Consider the following 20845-nt stretch of genomic DNA (forward strand, 5'->3'; position numbering starts at 1 on the left):
ATCACATTTAAAAGACTTTGTGAATGAATTTTTTTAATTATATATATAATTTTTCTAATTTAATTTATTTAATAAATAAGTTTGATTTTATTTAGACAACATTCTTGAGAGACTATATTTTTTAACAAACAGTTTTAAAACTTAATTGGATAACAGTATAAACGGATTTATATTCCTTAATGTTACAAAACAGTTTTGAGAAAAGAAAAAATAATGGTGAATAAAACAAAGTTATTAAAAAAAATTGTAAATACACTTGGTTATTCCTATCCTATTTTAAAACACAAAGCAAGAATAAAGCAATTTTTTTAATTCAATTTATTTCGGCAATTTAATTTTTAATTCAATAAGAAAGAAGTAATTGAAAGAAGCAATAAATAAAAAGCCCAAAATGGAGGTCCAAAAAAATAGTTTATTCTGAAGCCCCCTCGAACGTCGTCGTCTTCATGCCCAGCCCACAACTCGCATAGTCCCTCTCCACACGCGCACGAAGAACAACCAACGTGCAGAATATAGAGAGAAAGAGGAGCAAAATCACCATCACGATTACCCAAATTGGCCACCTTTGATTCCTCACGATTGCTTCCATGCCTGACATTTTCCGCTACATGTTAGGTTCCATGGCCAATTCGTGATCCAACTGTCCCTTTTCCAAAACCCTAGGAGAGAGAAACTTCGAGTTGAAACGGCCTCTTGGGGCTCTTAGGTTTTGCCCTACCTTCCAATTCTGCGACCCTTTCGTGAATTAAGGTGGTTTTCTTGCCTCAATTGTTGTGATTTTGGCATTTTGTGTGTTCCCCTGGAAACCCTAGGATCATGCCAATTGGGGGAATTTGTGGAAATGGGTGCTGTTAGGGCTTTAATTTTGTTGGGGGAATTGTGCTGGGTTGTTGTCTCTTTGCGACTGTGTTGTGCATTGTGTTGGAAATGGATTCAGGCTTGTCTGTTTATAGGTACCTGGCATTAATGTGCTATTAAATGCAGGGGGCTTGTGTACCCATATTGGGAAACTAAATAGAATGCGAGCTTTTGAAGTGGCAGGCTAGTAATTTGAAGCATAAATGTATAGTCTGCAACGTTTGTTTGAAATTTGAAGGGAATAAAACCATTGGCAGTAACATTCATGCATGCAATAGTTTCTCCTTCTGTGCATTTATTAGTGACTAGTACTTCAAATATTAACTATCATACCATTCTTCTTGTTGCTATTAGTTAGTATATTTGTAGATTCTGCAATGTTTTTCTGGTTTAGCATTTGCTTTCCTGTTCCCCTGTTTATAAATAGCCAATAAAGTATGTTGCAACATGCTAACCATTGTTTGATAGGTGTTCCTTTTAACATCCTAACTTAATAGGTAGTCCAGTTCACTTTCTAATTAGTATGAACCTTTTAGATAGTGAATTAATACTTGCTGAAAAGTGGGTCACATATTTCAAACTTTTATGGGGTGCTTTTCATGTTTATTTATGTTCCACCAAGGCTGATGATGGTTGCAGCAAACACACTCCAACACTAAGTTAGTATGTCCCTAGGAGGCTATTATATTACATTCAATCCATTACCTGAGGGCTTAGTCCCTATTATTGTGGTGAGAATGAGATGCTTGATTAACAAGTAACCTAGTGTCATTACAGGATTTAAATGGATTCTATCCCTTGATAACAGATTGGGAGAGGATATAATGGATTTGGATCCTTTATAACTGATCCTTGAAAGATCCTGGAGATATATGTGTTAACTATCTGGTGGGGCCAAGTTTGCTTGTCTTCAAATAGCAGGTTTCCTTGCTTTTGTATGTAGGGACAAAATTGAGTTCATAATAATATGTTTATTTTAGTTCATATCTTAGGTCTGTGTAGTGTGTACCTTGTGTATTGCTGTCATATAGTTTTAACATAATAGTATTCAAATTCTTGACTGATGGGAAGTTTTGGGTATCCTGATATTTTTAATAATTGTTTATTGTTACGAATTGCTTGGTCATTTAATTTATGCTTTTTAACCCTCTTTTCTTCACAAATTTGGTTGAATCATTAATAGATGCGAAGTAAAGCTCTTAGATATTAGAGGTTGGGAATGCATGGATATAACTCAGGATCTGCACTTGTTGTAAATGCTGAGGTCGATTCTATGGGAGGAGTTGTTGACGGCGGAGTTGGGATAGGTTTGAAGATCTCTCCGCGCAGAGCAGCAATTGAGAAGGCTCAAGCAGAGCTCAGGTGATGGGAAAACCCTTCGTGTGGTTGCATTTTGTTTTCTTACATTTTGATTGCCAATCCATAATTCTTATGTAAAAGAATGATTATTGCATGTGATATCAGAGAGGAGTATGATGCTCGTGAAGAAAGAAGAAGAGAACTAGAATTTCTTGAAAAAGTAAGAAAGTTTTGATCTTTTTCACTTCATATCTCACAATACTTTGATGTAAATGATGGCCACCTCTACTTTGTAAGTGCAGGGTGGGAATCCTCTGGACTTTAAGTCAGGGAATGCTGCCTCAGCTAGCGTCCAGTCTACTTCACTCACTGATCAGCATCATGAGCAGTTTGTGACCAGGTTGGCTATTCACATTTAGTTTTTCCATGCATGTATGTGTGCTACTTTTCTATAAATATCCTTTGTGTATTAATTTTCTTAATGATACTCTTTTTATTCTTTCTCCTATTCTGATCTCAGTGAAGCAAAAGGTAGTTTTGCATTGACTGCCTCCCCTCATGGTGACTCTGTTGACAGTAGTGTTAGACCAGGTGCTCCTTTGGCTAGTGAACCTAATACTGCTGATAATCTCCTACTTTTTGATGGTGAGAATGAGTTGCCTGAAACTGAGAGGAGGTGCCTGCATTCAAATAGAAGGAATAATAATGCTCCGTCAGAGCAGTCTTCCCAAATTGATGGGAGTCAAAATGTTAGGGAGACTGAAGATTCTGCTATTTTCCGGCCATATGCACGAAGGAACAGATCTCGACCAAATCATGGTCCTCGTGGAGCTTCAAGGGAAGTGAAGGGATTAATATCTGAAGCAAATAACCAAAGGAACCCTAATTTGCCTTCTGTATCTAAGCCAAAGCCTTCCAGTTTAAATGGTGATATCGGTACTAAAAGTCTGGCAACTAATAATACACTCAATAATGAACTGGTTGGGATCCGAGATCATCAATCCACTAGTGGCAGTTCTAGTGTTCCTCATGATAAATTGAATATTACTGTGAATAGAAACTTAAAAGGAAATCATGGAACTCTACCTTCAGAAGTTAACACTGTTCGAAACCCAGTTATCATGGCTTCTGGAGAAGCTAATGCTGTTGAATCAAGGGAGCCAGTAGCTGCTGTTGATCATGAGCCTTCACCTCATGTACTTACTACAAAACCTGAAAATGGGACTTATCATTGTCAGCCAAATGGGTTTGGCAATGTAGAAGTAGGCAGGAAAAGTGCACTAAATGAAGGCCAAAATAACATTGCTACATTAGGCCCGAAGAATTTCAATTTAGAGTCCTCGTGCACACATATTAGTTTAGGTAGAGATGTAAATAATGATAGTGATATGTGTACTAATATAAAGAATGTTGATGCTAATGAAAATAACATGGAACAACCATTTGCATTAGAGAATAAACTGACCTTTGTGGGCTGTGAAGTTGTGAAAGATAGGCACAAGACCAAAAGTGAAAATGGTGCTACTCTTAGCAACAAGCATGATGCTGGTAATCAAAATCATTCTGGTAGTGGTAATGTTGTCAAAGCTGAGGAAGATGTCCCAATTAACAGTTCTATCTTGTCAAATATAAAGGGAGTACATCACAATGATAGTACCATAACAAAATCTGATAAGGATACTGTCTTAGTGGATCATTCAAATTCTGTGAAGGAAACCAGCTATGAAAGACATCAGGCTCCTGCAGATTTGTCATTATTAGAACTTCCTCAGACTGCTGCAGCTGAAAAGGTTACTAGTGCCACCTCTGATGGTCAACCAGGTTCTACGCACAACATGAAGTTAGCAGACAGAGCTCATGAAGATTCTATTCTGGAAGAGGCTCAAATTATAGAGGTCTCTATTTCTGTTTTCCATTTCCAGTGATTATTGTTTACATTTTTTGGTTATATTTTGGATGTTCAGTAAATTTTAAAGGTCTGACATGATACTCTAAACAGGCCAAGAGGAAGAGAATTGCAGAGTTATCTATTCGCTCTTTACCCAAGTTGAACCACAGAAAGTCACACTGGGGTTTTGTTCTTGAGGAAATGGCATGGTTGGCAAATGATTTTGCACAGGTTTTATTTTTAATACTTCGTACTGGTGATAGATATTATACTTTCTCATACCTTTTGTGCAATCTTTTTCATTTAGAAACTAGCAAAATAAAAATCCTGCTTAAATTTATATGTGTTTGTTGAAATGATTTTTCATTGTCCTCAAAAAATGCATTTGTAGGAGCGTCTTTGGAAGATAGCTGCTGCTGCACAATTCGGTCATCGGGCAGCTTTTACTTGTCAGTTAAGATTTGAAAAACTAAACAAACAACTAGGGATAAAAATTTTGTCTCGCAAGATTGCAAATGCTGTCATGCAATTTTGGCATTCAGCTGAGCTGCTTCTAGAAAATGATGATCCTGGTGTTGAATGCATTGTTGGTTCTGTTGAATCTGGGAATGTTTATGGAAATAAAGCTTCTAGGGACCGAAGAAGAAATTCCAATTTGCTGCTGGTTATTTTCTGTCCCTTTTTACTCTATCCACAAATTAAACAGTGCTATACGAATTTGGTCATTGTCTTGCTAGAATTTTGCTGTTATATGAATTTTCTTTTTCTAATTTTTTTAATGAGTTGCTGTCAGTAAATCATTTAGTATGGATTTAAAAGTTGCTACTTTAAGCTTCACAATCGATATCGTGTATTGCATTTATATACAGCCTGTGTAATCATGTAAACTTGTAATAGTGATTTGAGAAAATGAGAGAAAAATCAAGAGAAACAGAAAGTTTTAGAGAGAGAGAATGAGGGAAGAAATTTGATTTTATTGATAAACAGTAATAAAAGTGATTATACATTATGGATCTTGTAGGATCTCTCTATTTAATAGACTTACAGCCTATATAACCACTCACTGACAGCTGTCATGCAACTGTCAGTTAGTCACAAATTCACAACAGAGGCAACTGCAGCGCCTAAACAAACTAACTATTAGAAGCGCAACACCTACTGTACAATATAGAAAATAATGAACTAGGTTAGGCTTATACTCTTGACAACTTGAATGAGTTGGTGAACTCAAAAGTCTGAACCAAATTGTGTAAACTGGTTGTATAAATTAGCTCAAGGTTTTGAGGATAAACCAAGCCAAACCTTATTTATATTGTTATATATATGCATTTTATATGTAGTGTACTTGTAATGTTGTAGTTTCTGACAAGGTAGTTAAATCGGGATTCAAGCTGTGAATCATAAGCCTTGTTATTTGAATCATGAATCAAATCGTATCTTGAATCGAAATATTCAACATCACAAATCATAAAAAACACAAATATAAGAGCATTGTAACATAAAGAAACATCAAAACATCTAGTATATTAACATTTTGAAGTCAAATAGTATATAGCTAACAATGTGACATATACTTGTAAGCAAGCTAGGATTGAAATCATAATATTTAGTCACATTAATAAAAAAAAAAGTGACTGCTCAAATTCAATATATATGAGCCTTTCAAAAAGATAAACAAAATATGAGGACCCATTTGTCTCCCAAACAACAAACAACAAGCAAAAAGAGTTGGAGAAGACAGATAGAAGATGGGAACCCTTGTAGAGGAGGGGGGGGACCACCAGAAATCTTGAATAGAGAGTGAGAAGTTGAGAGAACTACAATAATGCACTAGGAGACTAAGGTAGTTAAAATCAGGATTTTACTTCAAATCGTTAAGGGAAGTAAAAATGTAAATCGTAAAATTGTAAATTGAACTTAAGATTTTACAAAATTCTTATACATATAAGTTCATATTCTGCTTATTTAAATAGCTGAAATTAAAAAAAAAAATATATATCACTAAAAGTACTTAAATAATCCATATTCCATAAAGAGACTATCAAGCATAACCCATAATGTAATAAGTTAAGAATTCAAAATAGTCAAATCACCATTTTTTGATAAATTACAAGGCACAAACACCAAAATTAAATCGGAATACTAACTAGTAATATTCTAAGATGTCTAATCTAACAATTGTGCCACATTAAAATCATAAGGATCCACCATATGGTATTCATCTTCATCTCCATCAACTTCATCATCTAAATTCGGCATATCAACATCATTCTCAATAGCATTCTGTCCAGCTTGGTTTTGGGCCAAGTTCTCATCTCCATCCATGTCCAAATTGTGTAAATCCAAGTCCAACCCTTCAATATCCCCAACATCATTTTCTGCAATCCACTCATCATTAGATAGCTCACGAGCTCTCCTAAGTTGCTTCTTTTTTTACCAATTTTGAATTAGCCATGACAAAGACAACATCAGTATCATTCACAGTCTTTTGCTTCAAGTGATTTCTTCTCTTGGTATGGACTTAAACACATTCAAATATAATTATTATAAGTAATTTGTAGGCTTGCAGATAATTGAAAACAACTTTACTAAAAATTTTACCATCTCAAATATACTCCAATTACGTTAACAATTGATGTTTAGCAATTTGTAGGCTTGCAAATAATTGACAAACTTTTGAAGCTCTAGATATTTATCTCCATATGACTCACCAATCAGTTGGGGTCTTCTTATGAAGTGGCCCTCTAGCCAAGGGGCTACCAAAAAACAATTGATGTTTCTTGAAATCATCAATTTGAACATTAATCTTGGCTTGTTCTTCAATATTAGGCACCATCCTTGTCCTAGTTTAACTTCAAGATCAACTGTAATTCTAGGACTATAATGTAATTCCTATAAAGCTATTTGTCCCATCTATTATCAATGATATTCTGTAGAGACATGTAACTAAAGAATAAATAAAATGGGTTAATTTTCAAACAATGAATAAAAGACCACAAAATTTTAATTTTAACTAAATTTGATAGATAATCAATTACATCTTCCTGATTTCATTGAAAGCAATATGGATGGCTTCTTTAGCTTGGTCCATTGCCTCATAAACAAAGCCCATGGCTGGCTTTTCATCTGAACTAATCAAACGAAGGACTTTAATTAAAGGATATGCACCCTGTAAACAGATTAGAACATTCTTCCAAAACTGGTTGTCCAAAGCAACTTCCTCCACCAATTTAACATTCTTAACAAAGCTCCTTTGTTCTCATGAAGGCACCCCAAAGTTAAATATGAAGTGGCAAATCAAGTGATACCTGGTTTCATCAAATCTTTTCCTTTTGTGAAGCGCTGCAATAATGAAATGAGAGAAGTCCCTTTGGAATTGTTTCCTCATGGAGGGGTATATTTTTCTCAAAGTTTTCCAACATTAGATCAATGTAGTGTGTAGCATAAGGAGTTCAGTATAAATTCCTTCTTTTCTCCATCAACATCTCTCCAAAAACTTCATAGTTTGCTGCATTATTGGTCATAATTTGCACTACGTTTTTCTCACCAACCTCTTCCACAACTTCATCAAGCATCTTGACTATTTTGTTAGCTGTTTTGGTAATGTGGGAAACATCAATTGATTTGAAAAATACTGTACTTTTAGGGCTGTTCACTAAGAAGTTCAGAATAGTTCTCCTTTTGTCAGTCCATCATCTGTTATTATTGTGCAGCCAACACTCTTCCATAAGGTCCATTGTCAACTTCACTTCTTGCTTCAAGTACTCCACTCTAATCTCATGATAAGAGGGTGGCTTAAATCCTGCGCTGTGTCATGCAATTAACTAAGACATGGTAGAAATTCTTCACTTCTTGCAACATTGAAAGCTATGGCATTGTTGTAAAAAAATCTTGCAATTGCTTGACATGCATCCTCCTTTATACTCTTCTTGAAATATGCTGTTTATTGTGGCTTGTGGACTGACACCCCTTTTCTTTCAAAACTATCTAATCCCAACACTCTCAACTTTAGCACCTTCCAGTGGCTTTTCTCTTTTCACCAACTTTTAAAGAGTCATTTTTGTTTGCTGTTTTTTTCATCAAGGAAGTAATAATCTCCATCATTTCCTTATTCACATCTTCAAGAACAGATTTGCAAGGTTCAACATTTTGATTTGTTTTAGCCAAGTGGTGCTTTAAGCGATAAATACCTCCATTTAGTACCTTTTGGCAGAATTTGCATTGAACCTTCACAGTTCTTTTAACTGAAAATCCATATTTCCATCCCATATGACCCCTTTTTCCATGAGCATTCTGGGGAATCAACCTATGAGACACACTTGAAGAGCCCACAGCAGTGGAGCTGTCGGTTGCAGTTGGGAGTGACCTAGAAATGCCACCACCTGAGCTTTGACCACCAGCTATGTTTGAAGCTATTCTCGGACAAGATGAAAAAAAAGAGCAAGAAGAAAACAACTAACAAGTTGTTGTTGCCTTGTCAGTTTGGAGTTCCACGAAGAAAATAGAGCAAGATGAGAAGAAAATAGCTGACAACTAGGATTGGGGCAGAGAAAACCAGAGAGATCGTGAAGAATTCATGATTAAATGCTGTATAGTGCACACCAAGTCACTTTGAGGAGGTCTAGGGTTTGACAAAGAAGAAAAGAAGGATATAAGGACGTGGGACTTCATTGCCTAAACAAAGTTGGGTTAGGCTCGGGTTATAAAGAATTTGAGCTGAGATCCAAATCCAATCTGCATTTTGCTGAAATTGGAAGCAAATCGTGATTTCACCGATTTTACAATCTAAATCACGATTTGACCGCAATTTTACTCTCCTCTGATTTCTCCTATGATTTGCATTGTTTGGCTGACCAAAATTCAACTTCTGATTTTCACTAATTATTAAAATATTGCTCTGTTGAAGTTTGTGAGAGGGCTATTGATAGGAACTAGGTATCTTATTAAGGAGAATTAGGGATGAATCCCAATTACAATACTCACACTGCAGAACTTCAAGGGCCTGCACCTCCCAATGCCATAAAGGCCCCAATTTCCTTTCACCAATTCTCCCCTTCCCTCTTTAATCCCCACTCTTATTTATAGGCAACATGCCTTGTTCAACTAACTCACCTAACTAACCAACTAATGGGAATTAACTAAGTAATCTGTTTAGACAAACTATCAACGGAGTGACCTATCAGCTATGTACTATTTTTATGAGTGCTTTTATTTTACTTAATTATTACTACTCATGAACAGCTTTTGAATGTATTAAGGGAGTAATCATATATTAGTAGAATTTGAAACACTGTTGATAGATTTTTGAAACTAATAATAAACTAAAAGCTATGCTATTTTGCTTTATAAAATTTATCGACTGTTAATCATGATTTACTTCATATTGAGATAATGTCGAAGTGGATTCAGAATGCCCTTAGAACTGGTTGGATGTTGTGCTTTGCAAAATCTGGAATTTTAGTAATAGAGATTGTTCAAATACATTTACGTGTGGTTATCATGGTAGTTAAAATCGGGATGTGAATCGTAAAATCGTAGGATTTTACGATTTATCCCGGCCAAACGATTCAAAGCGCAACAAAAATCGGAGCAAGGTGAAATCACAGTGAAATCGCGATTCAGATCATGAAATCAGTAAAATTCTGATTTGCTGCTAATTTCAGAAAAACATGGGTGGTTCTAGATTTTGGCCCAAATGCTTTATAACCCAAGCCCCATCCAACTTTTTAATTAGGCGTGAAGGAAGTCCCGCATTCTTCTCTTCTTCGTCAAGCCCTAGACCTATTAAGAATGACTTCATGTGCACTGTTAGCAAAAGACGTCTTCTCTTCTTTGCGATTTCTCTGTCCCAACCTACTCATTTGCTATTTTTTTCTCATCTTCCTCTGGTTTCTTCGTGGAACCCTAAACCGAGACCAGACCAGGCGACAGTTTTTAGTGATTTAATATATTTTTTTTAATTTCAGCTGTAGAATATGAACTTACATTCATGTATATATAATTTTTGTAAAATCTTACGATTCGATTTATGATTTTACAATTTACGATTTTTACTTCCCTTAACGATTTGAAGTAAAATCCCGATTTTAACTACCTTGGTGGTTAATTGAGTTATTATGCCTTTATGTTCATTCATAAATAGACATAGTAAATAAATTTGCACAAGTGGTTACTCTTTATTATGCTTGATGAGTGTTGGTGGTGTCATAATATTTATGTAATGGTTAAGATGACAACAACAACAATCAAACTTTATCCCACTAAGGTGAGGTTGACTATATGGATTACATGACGCCATTAAGTTCAGTAAAAAACCAAATCTCTAGAAACATTTTTAATCAATATATTTCTTTTAATAATTTTCTCTAAGGTGTTTTTGGGTCTTCCTCTACTCCTTTTTATTGAACTAAAAGTCATATCATATACTTGCTTTATTGATGCTTCCAATGGTATTCTTTGCATGTAACTAAACCACCTTAGATAGTTTTAAGTCATCTTTTCCACTTTAAGTACTACTCCGATATTCTCACGTATACAATTATTCTTATCTTCTCCTTTTCTCGTGTGACATCTATTGTAATATTTTTATTTCTGTCACTTCCATTTTTTTACTTGTGTTGTTCCATTAAAGCCCAACATTCACTACTGTATAGGATAATGTGTCGTATTGTAATATGATAAAACTTTAACTTCAGCTTAATTTGTACTTTATGGTTATAAATAACTCTCAATACCTTTCTCAATTTTAACCATCGAGCATATATTCTATAGGGTAAAGCCCAAGACATAAAAGAGTAAATTTTGCAATGGAATATTCTCTTTTTCTTTTTTTTGTTTACATTTGGAGATGACATTTAAACAAAGTATATTGTTTTTAATTATCATTTCTTGTCGTTTGTTTGGCCATTGTTTGTTGATATAATTATTTGAGAGATGGCTGTCTTTTATTCACAAGTAGATTAGATGCTTCATAAATTCCAGATCAAAACCTTTTGTTATTTATTGTTTCATGTGTTATGGTTCTGTTCTGGGAGATTTGAAATGCTATAATTTATTTCCTTTTTTCTATTTTTTCTTAACTAATTGGTTTATTTACTTTTCGTTGTTTTGAGATATTTGTTATTGATGATTAAACGTGTTGGGTTTTGGTCAGGAAACAAGCAAAACTTTGGATGGACAAAGTCCTGAAAAACATGCTGCACTTAACGTGCATGCATATGCTTTAAGATTTTTAAAGACTAATAGATCTCATGGAATTTCCTCTCAAGCAGAAGCACCAACAACACCTGAAAAGATATTTGACTCGAGCACTGTTGACATGTCATGGGATGAGCATCTTAATGAGGTATCTAACAAATTGTTTTATTTTCTTATTAAAATATTTATTTTAACATTAGCTTTGCATCTCTGTCTTGCTCACTCTGTATATGTGATTACTTTGGTATTTGAGATAGAAAGAAAGCTAGAAATCTTTTATTGAAGGAAGAACAAAATCTCAGTTCTGTACTCAATTTGAGTGCGGACTGAAAATGATGCCAGCAAGTCAAATCTCAGAGAAATTAAAGAGACCTTGGACTCTCCTAACTGTCTTACAATCTTCTGCCCATAACACCTAATTCTTGAACATACAGTGGCCCCCTTAACTGACTGTAACAAACCTCCAAACTAAATGCAGCTAACTAATATCAATTACAATTGGCCCTCATTATCCACTGGTTCGCTTCTCCTCCTAAAATAGACCTGTTTTATTATTGGTTTGCTAACAGTACATGATTGTGTCACATGTTTATTTGCGACATGTTACTGCTAAATGCAATATTCATTTTGAAGTCCACTGGACATTGTTTTCTAATCTAATTTATTATATAGTTTTGGATTTTTGTGAAGTACTTTTGCAATTATTTTGTTATAATTGATGTAAGATTGTAAGCAAGCAACTATTTCATATGTATTTAAAATTACAGGAACGTCTTTTCTATGAAGTTCCTCCCACTGCAATGGAAACATACAGAAAATCTATTGAATCTCATTTCCTACAGTTTGAGGTAAACTGTGCCCACAGCTGCTCAGCTACTTAATTATCACAAAAAAGAAAGAGATGCTCGCTTAATATCTTTTACTCCCTCCTAAATGACAAAGCTGTTGCAGGAGTGTGTTTTATTCTTATTGGTTGAAATATTTATTTATGTAAATGAGTTTTTATTTATTTATTTTTGACATATTGGGTCAATAATCTAAAAATTTTCAGAAAACTGGAAGTATCACTCAAGAGGAAGTTGAAACATCCGTCTATGATACTGCAGCAGGTACTATTGAAACTACTTGCATTGTTTGGATTTTTTAGGACATTGTTGATTACTCAGAAACCCATCACTACTTTCTTTTGTCCATTGAAATAGAATTTGGTTCTGAAGAGAATGCATATGATGAGGAAGAAGGAGAAACCAGTACCTATTACTTGCCTAGTGTTTATGAGGGCAACAAATCATCAAAATCTGCACATAAGAAACATAAAAACTTGAAGTCGTACGCTCATAGGTGTGGTGATTCTGGTACTGATTTGCCTTATGTGCACTATACAACTGGTACTCAACCATCCATGGTGTTTGGGAAAAGACCTGCTGGTTTAAATGTTGGGCCAGTACCAACAAAACGCATGCGAACTGCTACTAGGCATAGAGTTTTAAGTCCTTTCACTGGCAACATGGGGATGATACAGGCTCAAGCTAAGGCAGATGCTTCAAGTGGCGATACCAATTCCTTTCATGAGGAGCAGATACATGTTGGACCCCTGATCCAGCAAAGTATGGAGGTGGAGTCGGTTACAGATTTTGAGAAACAGTCATCTTATGACTGTGCAGAAACATCTGTTAAAACAAAGAAGAAGAAGAAGGCAAAGGCTTTGGTAATCATCAATTTGTATTTATGTAACTCTAAGGCTGCTTATAAAAAAAAATATGCAACTCTAAGGCTTGCTTATTTTTCAGATGTGGAGGTATATTTTTATTATTTCAAAATCTCTATTTGCTTAACTATTATTTCTGCAGGGTTCTACATATGACCAGGGATGGCAGTTGGATTCTATTCTAATTGAACAGGTAACCTTGTTTTAGGCCAAATTTCCTTAATGTAATATTATGAGCCTTACTATTTCAACATTATGAAACAAAACTTGAATCGGGCAGTAAATTTCTTTCAAGTATTTTTAAGTATGTACAATTAACATGAAGCTCAAATTTTGGCATGATTAATAATATTTAGATTCTGTATATATGCTGCAAAGTTATAGTTGTGGAAATTCCATAAGACAGATTTAGTTTTGCTAACTCATTGGTTATTGTGATCTGAGCAAAGCAAATACTTTTTGGATCTTGCCATCTTTAGCTTGTAGAAAAAATGGTCTAATGCTTTGTAGTTTTGACTAAATGAGAAAGTAATTGTTTGACTTCTCCCCCTCTGTTTATTATTTGGATGGATGTGCCAAATTTTGAAAGTTCCTTGATGTTGGGAGTAAATTATTGGCTAATTCTTTGTGGGAGCTTGTGATTCAAAAGAACTTTCTTAAAAGGATAGAAAGGGTGCCTTTCTTTCCCCTCATTATTTTGGTGCTGGTATAATCAGTAAGCCTATCCTTTTCCAGAGCTGCTGGTCCCTCTCCTTCATTTCCTTTCTTGTTTTGGGATTATGGTAGGAATGGAGTAGACAATCAAGAAAATTATGAGGGATTTTCTTTGATCTTAAGGAATTGATGACTGGATAGGGCCCAAAAGAAAGGGGGTTAGGATCTTTGGAATTAGGTCTTCCAGAGATGTTATGATAGACAAATGACCTTGCTGTTTTATTTAGATACTACAGTTTGGCAGCTGGTAATTTGAGTAGGCATGCTTTTAATGAGAATCAATGTGATTCCAACCATGTTATCACTTGTCACTGAAACTTCTCCATGGTTCCCTGGAATATGAATCTTCGGATAATTGGATTATGCTTCTTGTATACAAATATTCACTGATATCGTAGGGTTTTGGTGAATGGTGATAGTTTGCATAATAAAGTGAGGAGAACATTATTGTACAGAATAATAGTCCTGCCTCAAAGTATGTTCCTTGCCTAGTTTTTCTTTACATGAACTTCCAGTCTGAAATTTTTATTAGATTTTAGGACCCTTAACTCTTTAATGGTCTTGGAATTTTATCTTCTTTTGAAACTGAGTGATAGAGATATTTGGCAGTGGAATCTCACTTCTATTGTTTCTGATTGAGCTGGTTCAAAAATGATGGGAAGAACTGGAAACTGTATTGAAGACAAAGCTCAAACTCTAGCTCAATATCAGATTGATATATGAACTGAGCTAGAGATGTGAATACAGAAAAACAGAAAGTATCCCTCCCACTGCTGTAATTTTCTAAATCCAAATCTGAAGTGCTTCACTAACTCTCCCTCCTTTCTATTTATACAAGTCCTCCCTATATTATAATTTATTGTCTTCTAGACAGTTACAATCTCTCTTACTGTCTTCTGGACAGTTACAATCTCAGGCTATACAAATGAGGGCTAAGCTTTTCATTTGGTCGTTTAGGCAATGATTAAAGCCTGTAAAGTGGCAACTTCAGAAATACCCAATCTCTCTGTAGCTTCTCTTGTAAAAGCTGGCTGGATGTTTATATGAGCAATATATCAGTGAATAATTGAAAAGGAAATTTGGAATTTTAACTTACAATTGTTGCTAATATTTTTTTTATTGTATTTTTATTTCTCCCTAATGATGCAACTTCTGAAATTTTAAAAGTTATAAGAATTCTAAAATGACTTGGATAACTTGTATCTTTCAAAACGTTAACCTTCTCAAATCAATATGCTAAGTTTTATATTTTTTTCCTATGATAATAAGCCTTACAAAAAAAGTAAGAGACATTGTTTTTTACTACATTATCTTTTAAGCTATTTTTCTTAAAATTATATATATATATATATATATATATTAATAATACTAGAGTGTGCCCATCTATTTTTAAGTGTCAACTCAAGTGTCTAAGCCATACGGAGGTTTTAATTGGATTCCTAATAAGGAGTGGTTGACCTTGTCGAACAAGTGTGTAAGAAGTTTTGGTATCAAATGTATGTAGCACCATGACACTTCAAACAAGAGGTGTTTGTGCTTCATAGCAATGACGTCTTTGACAAATTGATTAGGATGAAGGGAAGATTGGGAATCCTCCTGAGCTAAAGTACAAGTTGGAAAATAACAAAGAAAAAAGGTAAAATCAATGGGACAAAGCTGCCCAATCCCTACAATATCTGGGAAATTCCATTGGAAAGGCCATGTGCATTTGCAGTGGAAGAAGCCAAATGCCTAACCTTTATCCCAAATCAAGTATTGTGCATTGAATTGGGTGCTTGTCAGTAGAGTATTTATAGTTGTATAGAAATCTATCCATATAATCCAGTACTTAGGACTTGTGTCGCTCAACTATTGAAAAATTTGCCACTCCAATGGCAATTATGTAATTTGTTATAAAGCACGGTCATTGTTAAGATTCCCACATTGGTTAAGAATAGAGCCAAAATACTCCTTATAAGGACTAAGATAGTCCTCTTCCTATGAGTTAGCTTTTGGGAGTGAGTTAGGCCTAAGTTTCTTAACAGTCATTTTGTTTTTTTACAATTTGTGGAGTTTTTCTTGTGCTGTTTTATGGATGCTTCTCTAGTTTTAAGTAAAACTGGGAATTACTTAAGTACAATTATTAAGACAGCGACTCTTATCACTTTTTGGCACGTCAAAAGGTTGTCTCTGTCTTTGTTTTTCTTCGTTTTTGGAAAATTAGAAAGTTATAACAATTTGATCCTAGGATTGCTACCTAGACCTCCAATTTTCTGCAGGTATTTCTAAATTTACTGTATACACTGTTTATGACTATTATTTTCTAATGGTGTTTTCTAAATGCAGAGGGATCATTCCAAGAAGAGAGTGGATAGTCATCACTTCGAATCTAATGGAAACAGTGGTAAAACTAGCTATTTTATCATGGATCTAGAAACATGTCTTATTACAGTTACAATTAAACCAGAATGCATTGACAGTGTAGAAGTTTTACACTGTCATCCAATCATAGATTGTCATATCAATGAGAATGACTGATTCTTTTAATAATTAATTTAAAAGTCATATCCATCATGTATTATTTTACATTGACAATGCATCAAAATTAAATCTTACAATTAATATTAGTATTCTATTTTCTTCATGCTTTACATTTTTAACTGTCTTGTTCTGAAGGCTTGTATGGGCAACATAATGTGAAGAAGCCGAAGATAATGAAGCAATCACTTGATAATCCTTTGGACAATGTTGCTCCAATGACTAATTCTATTCCTTCCCCTGCTGCTTCACAAATGAGTAACATGTCCAATCCCAATAAATTTATTAAGATCATTAGTGCACGAGACAGGGGCAGGAAAGCTAAAGCAGTGAAGGTCAATTTTGATGTGAATTTAGATAGTCATTTCTAGCAAATTTTCTTTCTGTTATTTATATTTTTTTTATTTTTTGCTAATAGATTTCTGCTGGACAGCCTGGTTCTGGAAGTCCTTGGTCACTATTTGAAGATCAGGTTGTTTGGAATTCATTTGCTTTATTATTATTTTTTTCTTTTGTTCTCTTTAATAAATATTTTAGACCTGAAAATAACTGGGTTTTGTAAAAGGCTTACCCTTACTGTTCTACCTGTTGCAGGCTCTTGTGGTCCTGGTGCATGATATGGGTCCAAACTGGGAGCTTGTAAGTGATGCCATCAACAGTACTCTCCAAATCAAGGTAATTATACCCAAATATGGGTTTTATAAGAAAAGTGTCATGGTTGCAGGACCTGTTTTATTACCTTGTCACATTCCATTGCTGAAAAATTTCATCTTCAAAAGATATTATTATATTGACACCCACCGATTGCACCTCCTGCTTCATAGGACAGCTTTACACATAACTTAGAAAAAAATTTCAGTAATTGGTAGTTACATAACTTGGAAAAAAATTTCAGTAATTGGTAGTACTTTGGTCAGGTGTACTGTGCACATTTACTGTATCTTTTGAAACTGATGCAATGTTCATTATGAATTTAAATGCTGACATTTTATTTAATTTATGATTTGGTGTTGGCATTTAATCTGTATTTGCTGATAGCATGACATTTTACAATATTTCCAGTGTATCTTTCGGAAACCAAAGGAATGCAAGGAACGTCATAAAGTTTTAATGGATAGAAGTGCTGGGGATGGGGCAGATAGCGCTGAAGATTCAGGGTCTTCACAGTCTTATCCATCTACGTTACCTGGAATTCCTAAGGCATTGTTTTCTTTTAATCATTTTTCATTGTTTATTATATTTGGATGCATTGGGGGAACCCCATGGTTGACCTACATTTTGCAGCTTTGATTAAACAGATCTTTCGAATGATGTATCTTTAGCAGGGTAGTGCCAGGCAGTTGTTTCAGCGTTTGCAAGGGCCAATGGAGGAGGATACACTGAAATCTCATTTTGAGAAAATTATAAAGATTGGGCAGAAGCAACATTACCTTAAGAATCAGGTTTGAATCCAAAGTATTTTTATCAAGACAGATTCCAGGATGCAGTGACATTTAGAAGTGGTATTCCTTTTATGCTAACCACTAATGTCAGTGGTTAAATCAGATGATTAGTGGTTAATTGGGGAAATAGAACTTAAGTGATAGATGATTACTTATAGTGCTTTTAATGTGGATTAGTGCAATTTCTGCATGGATAAAATGTTGTTGTTGTGTATGATTATGAATCAGTTCATAAGCCAACTGTATTGTAGAGCTGTTATATTTTTATCTATGATGACCTTTATCTTCCTTTAAATCCTTATCATAGTCAACCTAGGTATCAACTTCTAAGGGCTTGTTTGGTTTCTAATAATGTTTTCTGTTATCAATTTTAATTACAAAAGTGCCACCTTGTCTTCATCCTGCTTCCTGTTTTCTAAGATTTGAACAGGAAACAGTGAAAACAGAATAACATTCTGGTGAATTCACTGTGAAATTGAGTGGGAAGGAGAGATTTTGGGGCTCTAGGAAGCAAGGTACTTAAAATTGAGATTTTACTTTAAATTGTAAAGGGGAGTGAAAATCATAAATCGTAAATGGTATTGTAAGATTTTACAAAATTCATATATAAGCATATAAATTCACATTATGCATATAAAATACAATAATTAGGGAAAAAATCCTTTAAATCAATAAACGCACTTAAACAAAGTAGCACTCACAAATCATAATTCATATTCCATAAGTTGGCATGAGTAAAAAATAGATCAGAACAGAAAAGATGCAAGAACAACAGCACTAGACTCAAATTCAGCAGTAGCACACTGATGGGTTGAGTTACAGACCAGGCTGCACACACCAAGAGGACTGTTGAATGTTGACAACAGTGTGAGGGTTCAAAGCTGCTAGGGGCAAATTGGGTTTGATAAAAGGAGATATGAAAGAGGTGTCAACTACATTAGGGTTCAACAAGAGGCTTTTTGAGGAATTTTCAGAATCAAAGTGATATTGTAAAATCCCATGATTTGAAGAGGGATTTTACGATTTAAATTGGGATTTTACAATGATTTTTCTCAATCAAGATTTTACAACAACCAAGCCTTATCCACTAGGTGAGGTCAATTACATGAATCATACGACGCTGTTGTGCTTGGTCAAAAACTAAATTTTTAGAAATCTGGTTAATCAAAAAGTCTCTTTTAATAAATTCGTTTAAGGTTCTTTTGGGTCTCTCTCAACCCCTCTTTAATCCACTTTCCTTACTGGCGCCTCTAAAGGTCTTTTCTGCTCATGACCAAATCACATAAGATGATTTTCAGTCATCATGACTTGTCCATTACAAGTGTTACTCCAATATTCTTTAGTATACTTAATTTTGTATCTTGTCTTTTTTCGTTTGTCCACTCTTCCACCTTAGCATTCTCATTTTTGTCACTTCTACTTTTTTCTCATGTTGTTCCTTTAAGGCCCAGCATTCACTACCATAAAGGATAGCTAGTCGTATTGTCGTGCGGTAAAATTTTCCTTTTAGCATGATAAGTACTTTACAGTCACAAATAAATCTTGATGCCTTTTTCCATTTTAACTACCAAGCTTGTATTCTGTGAGTAACATCATTAATTTTCCCACCATTTTGTATAATTGATTCCAAGTACTTGAAATTGGAAACTTATGGTACAATATCATCTCTAAGTTTAATTTTAAATGCATGATTCTCATCTTGTTTTTTGCTAAACCTACAATATATGTACTCTATCTTACTTTTACTCAAGTGAAAAACTCTTTGATTCCAAAGTCTCTTCCTCCCAATGATATCAATGGCAGATGGCGGCTCTTGGCATAAACCAAAAAAACTGCCATGAAGTTATGGCGGCCGCCATGAGGGGTTATGGTGGATATAATAAAATATATATAAAAAATACTATAGGTCACAAAAAATAATAGAAAATAATTAACTCAAAATACATGTAGCATAACCCACAATCCAAAGCATAATTCAATACAAAATATGCAATTATCAAATGTCAAGTTAACAATAAAAACAAAGATTATCAATTTAGTCCTCTTCTTCAACTTCAACATAATCGTCTTTTTTCTCATCCATCAAGGCATATCCCTTCTCTTCTCCCTCAGATTATGGAAGATTAATTTGTAATTCATCTTCTGTTTCTTCCGACATTTCTTCATCTTCTAATTTCTTCATCATCATCTTCAATCACTATTTTCTCTTTTTTTTTTGTGCTGTTGAACATGTCTTGATCTTGGAAATTTTTGCAGCTTTGATAGTGATACCACTTGATGGACTCTTTCTTTTCTTAGAATGACGCTTAGTATATGGTGTAGGATGTCCAATTCCAGAAGCTTCATAAACAGTTGCCCAATTTGAAGTGTTATCACCATAAAAAACTAACACATTTCCAGCATTTTCATTATGAGCATCATCATCCATTTCTCCAACCAACTACTCATTACACTTATCAATATTATTAAGTGTAATTAGATCAATTACATCTTTAAGATTGTAATATTTTTTGAGTCAGTGGTTATATTTCACATAAACCAAGTCATATAATTTTTTGTGATCAAGCCTATTCCTCATCTTTGAATGAATTTACAACGTGAGTTTAATTAAAAAATTAGTTTCTTTCTAATTTCTAGAAGAAAGTAGTAGGCTTAATAGATAAGAAATTACTTGCTGAAAAACACTCTAGTTGCTTTTCCATTAGGATGCACTACATGTCAAGCTCAAAATTTTTATAGCTAGTTGTTGCAAATGTGGAGATGTCCATACATTCTCCACCATTGAGCTATAAAATAAAAGATAAATTATAACTCTAAATATGAATTATAACCTTAAAATTAAAATGTTGAAAATTTTGATGAATTACCAAGAGCAATACTTTTTCCTTGTAATTTTGCAAAGTCGGACCCAAAAAGACCACCACCACTCTCATAAATTGGTAATTCAAGAAGTATGCTTTGTTGCATATCCTGACATGGCACTAACCTCTTGATAAAATCATACAACCCATTTGTAACTTCCAAATCAAATTTTATTTGAGGGTTGTCATGATAGAATTTCGGGTTTAAAATGTGACCAACTGCATTTAATGGACGGTGAAGCTAACAAGTCCATCTCTTATCAATAATTGCAAACTCATCTTTGTATTTGCTTTCACTATTTTTGAATGAATTCATAATAGCTTCTTTACCTTTCTTCATTGTTTCATAAATATACCCCAT

The 20845-nt window shown here is 34.3% G+C and overlaps 1 protein-coding gene across 1 annotated transcript in view; it reads left to right on the top strand.

The window, feature by feature from the left end:
• The first annotated feature begins 442 nt into the window (after positions 1 to 442).
• LOC113850361 (chromatin modification-related protein EAF1 B-like) overlaps positions 443 to 20845 on the top strand; it is a 33967-nt gene continuing 13564 nt past the window's right edge. The window contains exons 1-18 of the mRNA XM_027480881.1: positions 443 to 750; positions 2042 to 2220; positions 2323 to 2377; positions 2460 to 2557; positions 2678 to 4052; positions 4157 to 4276; positions 4437 to 4709; positions 11199 to 11390; positions 12010 to 12090; positions 12294 to 12351; positions 12445 to 12950; positions 13093 to 13143; positions 15990 to 16047; positions 16320 to 16516; positions 16600 to 16653; positions 16776 to 16856; positions 17244 to 17381; positions 17507 to 17623. Of these exons, the coding sequence (XP_027336682.1) occupies positions 2078 to 2220; positions 2323 to 2377; positions 2460 to 2557; positions 2678 to 4052; positions 4157 to 4276; positions 4437 to 4709; positions 11199 to 11390; positions 12010 to 12090; positions 12294 to 12351; positions 12445 to 12950; positions 13093 to 13143; positions 15990 to 16047; positions 16320 to 16516; positions 16600 to 16653; positions 16776 to 16856; positions 17244 to 17381; positions 17507 to 17623 (3597 nt within the window). The 5' untranslated portion in view covers positions 443 to 750; positions 2042 to 2077. The remainder of the gene's footprint in view (positions 751 to 2041; positions 2221 to 2322; positions 2378 to 2459; positions 2558 to 2677; positions 4053 to 4156; positions 4277 to 4436; positions 4710 to 11198; positions 11391 to 12009; positions 12091 to 12293; positions 12352 to 12444; positions 12951 to 13092; positions 13144 to 15989; positions 16048 to 16319; positions 16517 to 16599; positions 16654 to 16775; positions 16857 to 17243; positions 17382 to 17506; positions 17624 to 20845) is intronic.

This window comes from Abrus precatorius, unplaced genomic scaffold (genome assembly GCF_003935025.1).
Source record: "Abrus precatorius isolate BTA unplaced genomic scaffold, Abrus_2018 Scaffold9, whole genome shotgun sequence".
NCBI classification, from domain to species: domain Eukaryota; kingdom Viridiplantae; phylum Streptophyta; class Magnoliopsida; order Fabales; family Fabaceae; genus Abrus; species Abrus precatorius.